Here is a 12,192-nt window from a genome sequence, read left to right as displayed (position 1 = left end):
CATCATCTTGCGAGTGGTCTCATTTAACTCTCTCCATATCTCGTTGAACTTCGTCTGTTGGTTCTGAAGACACAACTCTTTGAACCTCTTTACAAAAGACTTGTTGTGGTACCTTGTGTACAGGTTCACGCCCAAGTGTCATATGCACCACCTTCTCTCCAAATCAGGCCATGCAATAGAGTAGTTTGTGCTGTCATGCAGTACGTCAACGCATGCAGAAGGTCTTTGTTGCGGTCTAAGATGATGCAAACTCATTCACTATTGGCCATGACACGTGTCCTCACCAAGGTGAGGAACCAGAGCCAGCTATCATTGTTCTCACTTTCAACCATTGCAAATGCGAGAAGAATGATCTGATTATTTGCATCCACCGCCATCGTTGTCATAAGGTTACCATGGTACTTGCCGCTAAGAAATGTAGCATTCACGCATACAACTAGCTTGCAATGTTTGAAAGCTTCGATGCACTGTCCAAAGGACCAGAAAAACCTAATGAGGTATCGGTTAATGGTGTTGTATGACCCATCCTCCAGCTTGATCGGCTCATCCGCCATGGCCCACTGAGTCCCTGTATTCGTCATGGCAATCTTCTGTAGTAGCCTTGGAGTATAGTTGTAAGACTCTTCGAATCTTACAAATAACATCTTCAACGCCTTCTGCTTCGCTCGCCAAGCGGTGTGGTAATTGATCAGCATACTCGTCTTAGTCTGCACCTCCTCCATAATGGATTTTGGCGACAAATATATGTTCGTGCCAACAAGGATGATGAGGAGTTAGGCTATGAACCTCGCATCAACGGCGTGGCTCACATTCCTAATAGCCTTTTCGATGTATGTATGTGAGGTGTGCCTACTGAGCACAGAATAGTTCTCATATTTTGGCTTATGTGCTCGTACGAAGTAAGGACAATTTGGGTGCTTAATACACCTGACCTCATACTCTGTAGGGTTAGACCAGTTCCACTTGTGGTCCCTTCTTGTGATTACAGCATAGTTGCTAATAAAGTGGATGACCTCCTCCCTGTTACGAAACCGTTGTCCGACCTAGATGTTGCTATTATGGTATCCCCAGTTGGATAGGGTGTTATACTCAACGACGACACAATCCAGCAGCCCAGGACCACGAAAGTACTGGATCACCGGCACCGGATCATCGTTGTCAACAGCTTCTTCATCCCCGCTACCACCGGCTTCAACATCCATGCATCCTACATCTACCTCAGAAGGGTCCACTCCAGTTCCCTCTGTACCAGAACTACCCTCCCCAACATGCCCTCCCTCCTCTTCATGTATCACATGCTGGCCTGAACCTTCCACGCTAGTCACTGCATCATCTTGCACCAGTCGTGACACTATATTTCCGTACACCCTCATTTCAAAGTTCTCCTCCAATGTCTTGCGTGAGTACAAAACTCATACGTTGTTCCTTCTCATCTCGAACAACATATGGAGAACGATCGAGCTGTTTGGAACAAGCCGTAGCTGCACACCCTCTAGAAAAATATTATAGAACTATCGGTTCACACGTAAAATGCTTATAACATGTGATTTCAGACCATCTAGATCAATAGGTACCTCAACTGTAGTTTTTATATACTGGCAGTTCTGAATGGATACGAGCCTCCCGTGCAAAACAGCAGGACATTCTCCATAATAAATATGAATAGTTATAGCGTATCTGCTAAACAAACGTACATATAATAAAATAATTACATAGATGTATGTACGATACACAACTAATTACGCCCCTCGATAAATAATAAATACATTAACCTAAGTGATTAAGCTAATTAATCAAATTAGTTCAGTTAAACTAACTACTCCGATTAATTATATAACTCTAATTAAATTACGTAAATACTCTAATTATATTGGTTAATGACATGCATACAATTATACTAAAAGAATAATCTAATTACACTGATTAAACTAAGTTAATAATATAGTTACACCAATTAATTAAATTCATATAATCAAACTATTCAAATACTCTAAGTACTCTAATTTATCAACTTAATATAATTTAAGTACTCTAATTACTAATCTAAGTATTAACCTAAGTATTAATTATATACATTACATTACTCTAATTTATCAACTTAATATAATTTATCAAATCTAATTGATCGGCTTAAACAATCTACTTACTCTTATTATTATTATTACTAATCTATATTAATCACCTATATAATCTAAGTGCTTACTATAACTGATCTCGCGTTGCTGCTACTCGCCTCGCGCTGCGCTGCTGCTCCTCACCTCGCGCTCCGCTGCTTGCCTCTGCTGCTCCTCACCTATGTTGCTCCTCATCACTTCTCATTTTGTAGCGGGTTGCAGGCAACGCGACGTACCAAAAGCAGCAAAACGACGCACCCACACGCAAAAAGTAAAGCAACATGCATGCATGCCGGCCATTTGCGAAAAAGTAAACATCGAAACGACAGCGACGCTACAAAAGCAAACGCGACAATGTGCCGAATATGGTTGGATCCATATTTTTTCAACTTACGATATACAGAAAATCAATTTTTGGTAAATAAGGTGTCGAATATAGATACTAAAATTATAAATACGACGATATATTATCTATTTCGGTAAATACAATCGTGTATGTTTCCTAATTTTGAATTTTTTCCTACATTTTCAACGTACATGAACACGACACCTTTGCGCGTAAGCAACTCCCCGTACACGACAGCAATTGCAACCCCCCTTTGCCTCCTTGCAAAAAAAAAAAATCCATGCAAAAAAAAAACTCCCCTTCGCCTCTTTCGGAAAAGTAATGAAAAAAATTTCCATGCAAAAAAAAAAACTCCCCTTCGCCTCTTTTGGAGAAGTAATGAATGAGTACATTGATTTCTTATCGAAACTGAATGAGCTCATTGGTTTCGTCAACAGCTAGCCTGGCTATCCTTTTTCAAAGAACGAATTATTGCTTCTACTAGATGTGATGAGTTTTTTTTGGACTAGTGATGAGTTTATTCTTCGCTGGACACTGCTAAGCAATGACTAATGCTCCCACAATTTTGGCCAGGAAATGATTAGGTCAAAACTGAAGCAGGGAAGACTCGCCCAAACAGAACCAGCAAGTCATCAAAACGAAAATGCCCGAAAAACATCTGGCAAACACTGGTGCAAAATTATGTCACGCCGGTAGCTGCTGAGCAAGATATGGCAGGCAGCCCAGAGAGAGAAGAACGACGAAAGAAATGGCAGCAGCAGCCAGCAGGGAAGCAAAGGCCGCGTGGGACAGCGACGGCTCTCTCGAGTGTTACTATAAAACTGGCATGCGGTTCCCCCTCCCAGTCCCCCCTCTTTGCACCTGAATTCTCTCGTCAGATCATCCAGAACACACACCACTCTAGACTCTACCTCGCTTCGGCCTTTTCCATCCATAGCACAGTAAGTTCCGTCGGCGCGTTGCGCAGTCGCCAGCCAACCTCCCGCCGTTATTTACTTCGGCTCCTCTGCGGCAGGTTGGGTGTAGAGAGAACGTGAGCGCGCGGCTAGCTTGGGACGGGGGAGGCCGGGAGGATGGTGCTGGGCGAGCAAGCGGAGGACGCCATCGTGGCGGACGTCGCCAACATCAACGGCAAGGAGGGGGAGGTGCGCGCGATGGGTGTCGAGGACGATCCTGAGCAGCACGACGGCAAGTTCGGCATGAAGAGCCTGCTCTGGCACGGCGGCTCCGTCTGGGACGCCTGGTTCAGCTGCGCCTCCAACCAGGTATGTACGTTCACGAGAGCTGTCGCTGCCGTTTGCCAAGATGCACGCAGCAGCGTTGCATGGACCGGCGGCTCATGGTGGTTGGATGGAACATTGAAATCAATTGTGCGTTCTGGTTTGCAGGTGGCGCAGGTGCTGCTGACGCTGCCGTACTCGTTCTCGCAGCTGGGCATGCTCTCCGGCGTGCTGCTGCAGGTGTTCTACGGCCTCATGGGCAGCTGGACCGCCTACCTCATCAGCGTCCTCTACGTCGAGTACCGCGCCCGCAAGGAGAAGGAAGGCGTCAGCTTCAATAACCACGTCATCCAGGTCGGTCGCTCTCTATCGCTCGCCGCCCCAGCCCAGCCCACGCGCAGGCCGCACTCCACTCTGCATCTACTAGCATCTCGAGTGCTTGTTCTTGCATCTCCGCAACAGTTTCAGCCTCGTTTCTCTCCGGCTTCCCGGGCACGCGGTTTCTGTGCGTCCATCTGCTGCTTTTCCGCGGTATCGGAATTGGATCCGCTGGCCATGATCGATCACGCCGGAATCCGATCATGCTGTGTGGTGTGCTCTGGAAGTCCGGGCAGTGAGTAATGACTAATGAGTAGCGTTGCTTGTGCAAACGAGCGTATGGCTCACCGGTAAGACGCAAGTATGTGTTTTCACTGATCCGAGGTTCGAATCTCGGGTTTACATCTAATTAAAAGATTTCAAAGAAGATCTAGGGTTAGGAGATCCGGTGCTAAAAAAGTAGTGCTGCTTGGCCAGCGGAAAGGCGCTTTGCTGTGCCGACCTTGCCAGCCATTTCCTGAACACTAAGCAAAGCGACAACGCCATCGGCATGCACCTGTTTACTCCGGTACACGTATCGAACTGTGATAAAAATTAGAGTTGAGTTTTTTGTCTGCCGTTGACCAGTGGTTCGAGGTTCTGGATGGGCTCCTGGGCCCGTATTGGAAGGCCGCCGGGCTCGCGTTCAATTGCACGTTCCTGCTCTTCGGCTCTGTCATCCAGCTGATCGCCTGCGCAAGGTGAGATTCCTTGTGTCTGGGAGATGAACTGTTCTTGAGCTCATGGAAGGTTCATGGAATCCATGGCAGCAACATATACTACATCAACGACCGGCTGGACAAGCGGACGTGGACGTACATCTTCGGCGCCTGCTGCACCACCTCCGTGTTCATCCCCTCCTTCCACAACTACCGCGTCTGGTCCTTCCTCGGCCTCGGCATGACTACCTACACCGCCTGGTACCTCACCGTCGCCGCGGCCGTCCACGGCCAGGTGAGCCCATCGATCCCTGTCGCTCACTCATTGCGCCAATCATTGCTTTGCTTGATCTGGTCTGTCAACACGGTCACGGTGATGGGCTAACAATGTTTGTCCTCGCTCGTCGGCGGCGCGTGCTGAAATGGATGTCGCAGGTCGACGGCGTGACGCACTCGGGCCCGAACAAACTAGTGCTGTACTTCACCGGCGCCACCAACATCCTCTACACTTTCGGCGGCCACGCGGTCACTGTGTAAGTACTGAACGAACTTTGCAATCTGTATGCATCGACAACCATACAGCCATTACTCTCAACGAATTTGATGAACGGTCACTGACAAGTGGGCCCAACATCCAAGCCAGAATTTTTGGATGAATCGGACTTCGTGTTGCATACCAGTTCACCACTTGCAGCTTTTGCCTAGTGCTGGGGAGAACAAGGCTAGGTTTGAAAAATCAAATCGGCTAGTGGTTTCTACTCCATCTTTGTTCCCCTCCTTGGCAAATGAAGATCTTGTAGTTAAAAACATGTTTGTAGTTGTAGATGAGGCAAAACAGATCCCAAGGAGTAGGAAATCATCCATGGTTGGTGGAATCCAGCTTTGTTATCTTCTAACAATTGGTTAGACAGAAATGTAGCGTGGCCACTACGCTCTCTGATGATCAACCTGGCCCTACATTCGCCTAGTGAAGGTCTATGCTAGCCGCTTTGCATTTCAATATTCCTGGTAAACAATCCTTTATTCCCATTGCTCATTACGTGTGCTTAGTCTAAGACCTGCTATGATGATCTTTGCTCCGTGATGATTACATCCAAAATTGAGGAATAATCGGCGTTCAAGCGGCTGTTCAGATCCCAGCTGTTAGGGAGTCCTTTATCTTAAAAATTCAGCTGTTTTTCTGTAGCGGTAGAAAAATAACTGTTCTTTCCAGAGGTTGGATGATGTGGACTCAGAGACGGGCCGAAGAAGGGGCATGAGTGTATATATGTATACCTAAATTTTTGTGAAAAAAATTCATACACATCATCTAGCCTAAAAAAATTCAACAACTCACAGTGAAAATGGAGAAAGAAAGAGACCCGAACTAAGGAAACAAGCCCACAACCCAAACTATAAACTACCTGTTGTGGCCCAAATTAATTATCTAAGTTGTTCAAGTCGTCCTAACACATGCAGTCAGCGCCACACACGAGAGGAGATGGAGCGAGTGCAGGCGGGCGCAAGTGCGGCGAGGCTAGGGTGTGGCCGGAGCACGGTACTATTCTCATTTGCTTTGGACCCATAGGTTCAGGTACCTGTGGGTTTTGGATCCAACGGGTCCTAGTTCGAGTCAATATTTTCACCCATGGTCTGGCGGGTCAAGTCGGGCTTGAGTTTTGTATTTCGCCAGCTAGTGCCCACGGGTCACCCGGTTGATGCATATGCATGCAGCCCAGCCCAACGTATTGCATTGCATTGTAGCCTAGCCCAACGCATTGCAACCCAACCCAACTGAAAAGCCAACTTAGCCTAGCCGCCCGTCGCCTCATGCCCCACCACTCCCGTCGCCCAGCCATCCCGCCACACCGCCCCACCATTCTCGTGCATTGCCCCGCCGCTCCCATCGCCCAACCGCCACACCGTGTCACCCCATCGCCGCTCTTGTCGCTCGGCCGCCTTGCTACACTGCCCCACTACCACAGCGCCACTGCCTGACAACCGAGGATGGGAGCTGCTTAGAGGCCGAACGAGGGGGATCTCGTAGCTAGGTTTAGGAGGAGTCGCAGGGAAGCAAGCACGGGCTGCTTCAGTGGGTGGGTGGGCGACGACGACAGAAAGCATGAAGGTGATGGCTCGGAGGAGGGTGGCAGCAAGAGGAATGCGGAGGAGGTGGAGCCATGGAGGGGAAACGCACCCGGCAGTATGAACCCGATGGGTGCCCGAAACGCGACGAGCGCGCGATGGGTTTGGGTTCAGGTTTAAGTTTTCAACTGTTTAATACTTCAGGTATGGGTCAGATTGAAGCTATCGAGTTTCAGGTTGGGCATGGATTTACTCCATCCAGACCCGACCCGACCTATTGCCAGTCCTATATAGTGATGCTCATGTGTTGTTAATTTGCTACATCTTTACTCATACGTATGTATCTATTTGTTTTCTTGCACTCCTATAATAAGTCCATAAAAATAGTATGTGTATTTATTTTTTATTTTATTTTTTTCTCATTCGACGGTGAGTGCTCTCTTTCTCAACCCCTCTCTGATGCCTTCTGGGCGTTTTGCTTCGATTGTGTCCACATGGAATAAGCAAAATAGAAATTTTAAGGAGAAATACATACGGATAAGTTCAGTTTAAACTACATTTGGATTCAATCCATGCTCAATATGATCATGGAGCTGGCAGCACTTCGTCGTTCACACCGTATTCGGAGTGTTGCTGCTTTGGTAAAAAGGCTATAAAGATAGAAAGCTTAGATAATTTTTGCTGGATTGACGCGCAAGCGGATAATGAACAGCTGTGGTGAGATTCTGAAGAAGAAGAGAAAAAATTGTTCACAAATACAGTGATAAAAATGATAGTTCAACAGAAAGGGGAAGCCAGGTCATGCAACGGCACAAAGCTTAAAGATACCATCGATCTAAGCTGCGCCACGTGCGCGAACACGAGCCAAGCGGGCCGTGGCTGCGACGGTGACGTGGGCACGAGCAAGACGGGCGTGACGGTGCTGGTAGGAGCGCGATAGATATGTATACACAAGTTAAAAATCCTGACCCGCCATCGTACGGACTGGTTTCAATTCAGCTAGTGCGAAGTTCACATCAAGTGAACCCATTCCGTCCTATTGCCCACGTGCGGGGTGACAAGATATATATCGGATTGCGAAAATTCAGTACCCGATCGTATCATGATCCTGATTTATCTTTCGGTGATGACCTTTGGTTAGTGGAGACGGGCGAGGAAGTCTCAAAGGCCTACTCTGACAATTTCATCTCAAACTTAGAGCAGCTCCAATTATTAGAACTCTAACCATTGGAGCTGACTTTACAGTGGCCCTGTCACCACTTTTTTGCCTGAAGGAATTTCTCTGCAGCTTTTTTAGTGATATGACAGTCGCCATTAGAGGGTAGTATCATAGCATCACTTTGTGAGAGTTAGGTATTTAAATTTAATCGATATTTGCTTAATTTCGCCGTATTTGTCGGCCCCCGCTGCTAATTTGACCGGAGGCGCTCGTATCAAGCCTAACGGCGTTGTTACAGTCGAAGAGATTCCTCAGGCCCAATCTTTGTAAATCTACTGACTAGGAGAAGCACTACCTTTTGGCTTTTTCGCCTTGATGGCTTATCGCTCAATCAACGTAAAAGTTCTTAAATTATTTGCACGCATGTGTGGAAAGGGTACCTAGTACGTTTAATTCCAAGTATTGATGCTCATTTCATATGCTAGCAGATCATTGTTCTGATATCTTTCTTTGTATAATGAATCGAGTACATGCTGCTTTCAGCAAACTGTTTTTTTTTTCCCACAGAGCATGTTGATTTCTGATATCGATTCATGTAAGAATTTAGTGAGCAGTTTTTTTCTTTAATGTGATTTTGGGCGCAGCGAGATCATGCACGCGATGTGGAAGCCACGGAAGTTCAAGTACATTTACCTGGTGGCAACGCTGTACGTGTTCACGCTGACGCTGCCGTCGGCGGCGGCCATGTACTGGGCGTTCGGCGACCAGCTGCTGAACCACTCGAACGCCTTCTCGCTGCTGCCGCGGACCGGGTGGCGCGACGCGGCAGTGATCCTGATGCTGATCCACCAGTTCATCACGTTCGGGTTCGCGTGCACCCCGCTCTACTTCGTGTGGGAGAAGGTGGTGGGCATGCACGGCACCAGGAGCGTCTGCCTGCGCGCGCTGGCGCGGTTCCCCGTCGTGGTGCCCATCTGGTTCCTCGCCATCATCTTCCCCTTCTTCGGGCCCATCAACTCCGCCGTCGGCGCGCTCCTCGTCAGTTTCACCGTCTACATCATCCCCGCACTCGCCCACATGCTCACGTACCGCTCGGCGTCCGCCAGACTGGTAAGCGTGCAACTCCTTCGATTTCCATATGTGCATGAACTCGGCGCTGGCACGTCAACACAGCATTGACAAATATACACATCAAGAGTCAGTGCGTTCATACACGCTGGTCCCTGACGCTCCTCTGAAGATATGGGCCAAGCTGATGTTGGGGCATGTCTGTCGTGCTGCCACTAGAAGAAAGGAAAGACATGCCACGCGCACAGAGCCGTTGATGCCGAAAACGCCCTCCCGTTGCTGCCCCGGTGTGCTCGCCTGAGTTCGACAGGCTCATCTGTCGCGATCCGGACGGCGACGGCGCGGCTACACAGATCGACGTTGGTCGGGTGATCGACTGGCCAGAATCGCGACAGGAACCCACTGGGACGGCCGGGCCGACGGGAAGGGCGTTGCTGTCACTGCTTTCCTACGCCTCGTGGCGGCCGGGGACGTCATCTCGGCACGCCGAAAGGAGCGTGCAACTAGCGAGCGACAGCATCAGCGCAGTGCGAACGCACACGCGAAACGTCACGTCCTACAGCGCCGCGCCGTACCGATCTGCTTGTCGTTCGTCACGTTGTTTTCGCCGGCCGGCTGCTTACTTTTTCTTCGGTGCTTTTGCAGAATGCGGCGGAGAAGCCGCCGTCCTTCCTGCCGAGCTGGACGGGGATGTTCGTGGTGAACGCGTTCGTGGTGGCGTGGGTGCTGGTGGTCGGCTTCGGGCTCGGCGGGTGGGCCAGCGTTACCAACTTCGTCAGGCAGATCGACACGTTCGGGCTCTTCGCCAAGTGCTACCAGTGCCCCCCGAAGGCGCACGCTCCGGCAGCGGCAGGGTCGGCGGCGCCGCGCCACTAACTAGCGAGTGCCAGAGGCTGAACGTGCCGGCGCCGGCCGGAAACAGGGAGCTTCTCAGCGCGTAAAAACAAGCATTTGGGCTGCTGGTTTCTCGCCGCCTTTGTAACATACCACCCTCCCAGAGTGAGTACAACATAGCGGAACAGCTTGCGAGTTCACAGACTAGAAATACCGCCTTAGACTTGGATTTGTCGCGTGGCTTTGATACATCAGTTGGTGTCGTTTTCTTTGTTTGGGTTATTGCACATGGTCGTAGGTTCTTCGGTTCTTGTTACATGCTGTGTGATACAAGAATGTCGTGTACAATTCTCATTTTTTGTTTGTTTCATCGGTTTTGATCTATGGTCTCATTTCTCTTGCATCACTCAGAGGCCTACTTTAGAGATTTAAGGATATTGCAAGAATTTGCAGTAAGACAGTCCAATTCCAATATCAGCTACCAGTTCAACACCAATTTTGGATCCAACCTAGAGTGCACTAAAGTCATACATAACTGATTTGTTCTTACAAGTGGATGGTGGGCCACAACCAAAATATATTTCACATTCGTAACAACATTTTCTTGTAGCAAAATGTATTCTATTTTGCTGCTCAGGTCCTAATTCTTATGTTAGCAGCCAAGCCACTTACTCCCTCCAATCATAAATATATATCTCGTTAAAAAATATTCGGTCAAACTTTTAAAATTTTGACTAATAATAGTTTTCAAAATATTTAGTTTGAAAATTTTAAAATCATGTGTATATTTGTTTTGAAAAAATCTTCTATAATAGCACAAATAGTTTTTATAAATATATTTTAATAAAAAATAGCCATCAAACATATGTATTGAAAACCATATCTTAACCAAATACATATGTATTTATAATTGGATAGAGTACAACCGTATTAGGCTCCTGAACTCCTCTAGGAAAAAAAAAGGTTACCTGAACGGTTAGGATTGTATGGAGGAGAACAAGCGATGGGATCTAGGCCTTCAGGCCTTAACCTCTTATCCTCGTCGGATCGAATGCCTTCCCCTTTCCCGATCCGATCACATCAGACGCCCTTCCTGAACGAACTGCCCCCGTCCCACGCACTTTGACTCGCCGCCCCCGTCGCAGCCCCCTCTCCCGATCCCCAAATCCCCCGGCGCGATGGCGGCCAGCCTGTGGCGCTCGCTGATGGGCACGGGCGACTCATCCTCCTCCTCGGCGCCGGGCGGGGGCGGCGACGCGGCGGGCGGGGTCGAGTTCTGGCACGGGGTGGAGCGCTCGGGGTGGCTAAACAAGCAGGGCGAGTACATCAAGACGTGGCGGCGGCGGTGGTTCGTGCTTAAGCAGGGCCGGCTCTTCTGGTTCAAGGACCCCGCCGTGACGCGGGCCTCGGTGCCCCGCGGCGTCATCCCCGTCGCCTCCTGCCTCACCGTCAAGGGCGCCGAGGACGTGCTCAACCGCCAGTTCGCCTTCGAGCTCTCCACTCCGGCCGAGACCATGTACTTCATCGCCGACTCCGAGAAGGAGAAGGAGGAGTGGATCAACTCCATAGGCCGGTCCATCGTCCAGCACTCCCGATCCGTCACCGACGCCGAGGTCGTCGACTACGACAGCCGCCCCCAGCCCCCGCCGCAGCCCAAGGCGAGCGAAGCGAGTGAACCGTCAGCGTAAGATCGCGGTGATCTCTATGCATCTCTCTCGATATGGCTCTCAATTGTAGTATATGTACTTCCAAGTGATTGTGAGCTTGTGGCGACGTTCCTTTCTTCCTTGTGTCGTGATTATATGTATATTAATTACGGCCGTCGGGTAATAAGTTCGGTATTTTTTTGTGTATAGCTTGTTCTTCTCGACTATACTACTTATTGGTCTTGCAACAGCATAATTTACCAACTGGTTGATGTTTTCGTTAGTTTTCTTTTTTTTTTCTTTTTTTTTTGCAGCTGTCCCGTTTGAAGTTATTGGCTTCAATTTCGGAAACCACAGCAAATTTTTAACCATCCAATTCTCCTTTTCCTTTTGTTGATTTTGGTTTGTTCGATTGAAATACATTTTTGTTGAGTCGCATAAGATTGTTCACGAATTGCCTCTACTTTATTTGATGCATGGCATAACTAGAATATTTCCCCCAATGAAGTAGCTCCTAGCTCCTTTCTAGTGTTCTTATGAAGTTTATGTCCTAGAAGGAGTAACATTGATGCATCTGTGCAGTACAGCAGTAGTATGTTTATTAGTGATGAAATCAAACAACCATACATCTAGATGCTTAATACTGTGAATCTGTGATCTCAAGTGGAAGTTTTGTACAGTACATTGAAGTGTGGAATACTGCTTAAGTGCCAACGTGTGCTGTG

At 48.4% G+C, this 12,192-nt stretch overlaps 2 protein-coding genes across 2 annotated transcripts; both read left to right on the top strand.

Annotated features, from left to right (window-relative positions):
* The first annotated feature begins 3,323 nt into the window (after positions 1 to 3,323).
* On the top strand, positions 3,324 to 10,671 carry LOC133928981 (auxin transporter-like protein 2). The gene is made up of 8 exons (XM_062375538.1): positions 3,324 to 3,401; positions 3,476 to 3,725; positions 3,849 to 4,034; positions 4,626 to 4,738; positions 4,808 to 4,991; positions 5,132 to 5,229; positions 8,564 to 9,029; positions 9,633 to 10,671. The coding sequence occupies exons 2-8, from the start codon at positions 3,534 to 3,536 to the stop codon at positions 9,861 to 9,863; spliced, it is 1,470 nt and encodes a 489-aa protein (XP_062231522.1). The 5' UTR covers positions 3,324 to 3,401; positions 3,476 to 3,533; the 3' UTR covers positions 9,864 to 10,671.
* A 202-nt stretch (positions 10,672 to 10,873) lies between these two features.
* On the top strand, positions 10,874 to 11,750 carry LOC133928982 (pleckstrin homology domain-containing protein 1-like). The gene has a single exon (XM_062375539.1). The coding sequence runs from the start codon at positions 11,000 to 11,002 to the stop codon at positions 11,507 to 11,509; it is 510 nt and encodes a 169-aa protein (XP_062231523.1). The 5' UTR covers positions 10,874 to 10,999; the 3' UTR covers positions 11,510 to 11,750.
* The last annotated feature ends 442 nt before the right edge of the window (positions 11,751 to 12,192 follow it).

This window comes from Phragmites australis, chromosome 9, assembly GCF_958298935.1.
Source record: "Phragmites australis chromosome 9, lpPhrAust1.1, whole genome shotgun sequence".
Lineage (NCBI taxonomy): Eukaryota > Viridiplantae > Streptophyta > Magnoliopsida > Poales > Poaceae > Phragmites > Phragmites australis.
The sequence above is the reverse complement of the archived record's forward strand: the minus strand, read 5'-3'. Positions and strand labels throughout refer to the sequence as shown.

Coding starts and splice junctions, on each gene's coding strand:
- LOC133928982 (XM_062375539.1), top strand. CDS start 11,000: ATGGCGGCCAGCCTGTGGCGCTCGCTGATGGGCACGGGCGACTCATCC.
- LOC133928981 (XM_062375538.1), top strand. CDS start 3,534: ATGGTGCTGGGCGAGCAAGCGGAGGACGCCATCGTGGCGGACGTCGCC. Junction 4,035..4,625: donor TCAATAACCACGTCATCCAG/GTCGGTCGCTCT, acceptor GCCGTTGACCAG/TGGTTCGAGGTTCTGGATGG. Junction 9,030..9,632: donor GCTCGGCGTCCGCCAGACTG/GTAAGCGTGCAA, acceptor GTGCTTTTGCAG/AATGCGGCGGAGAAGCCGCC.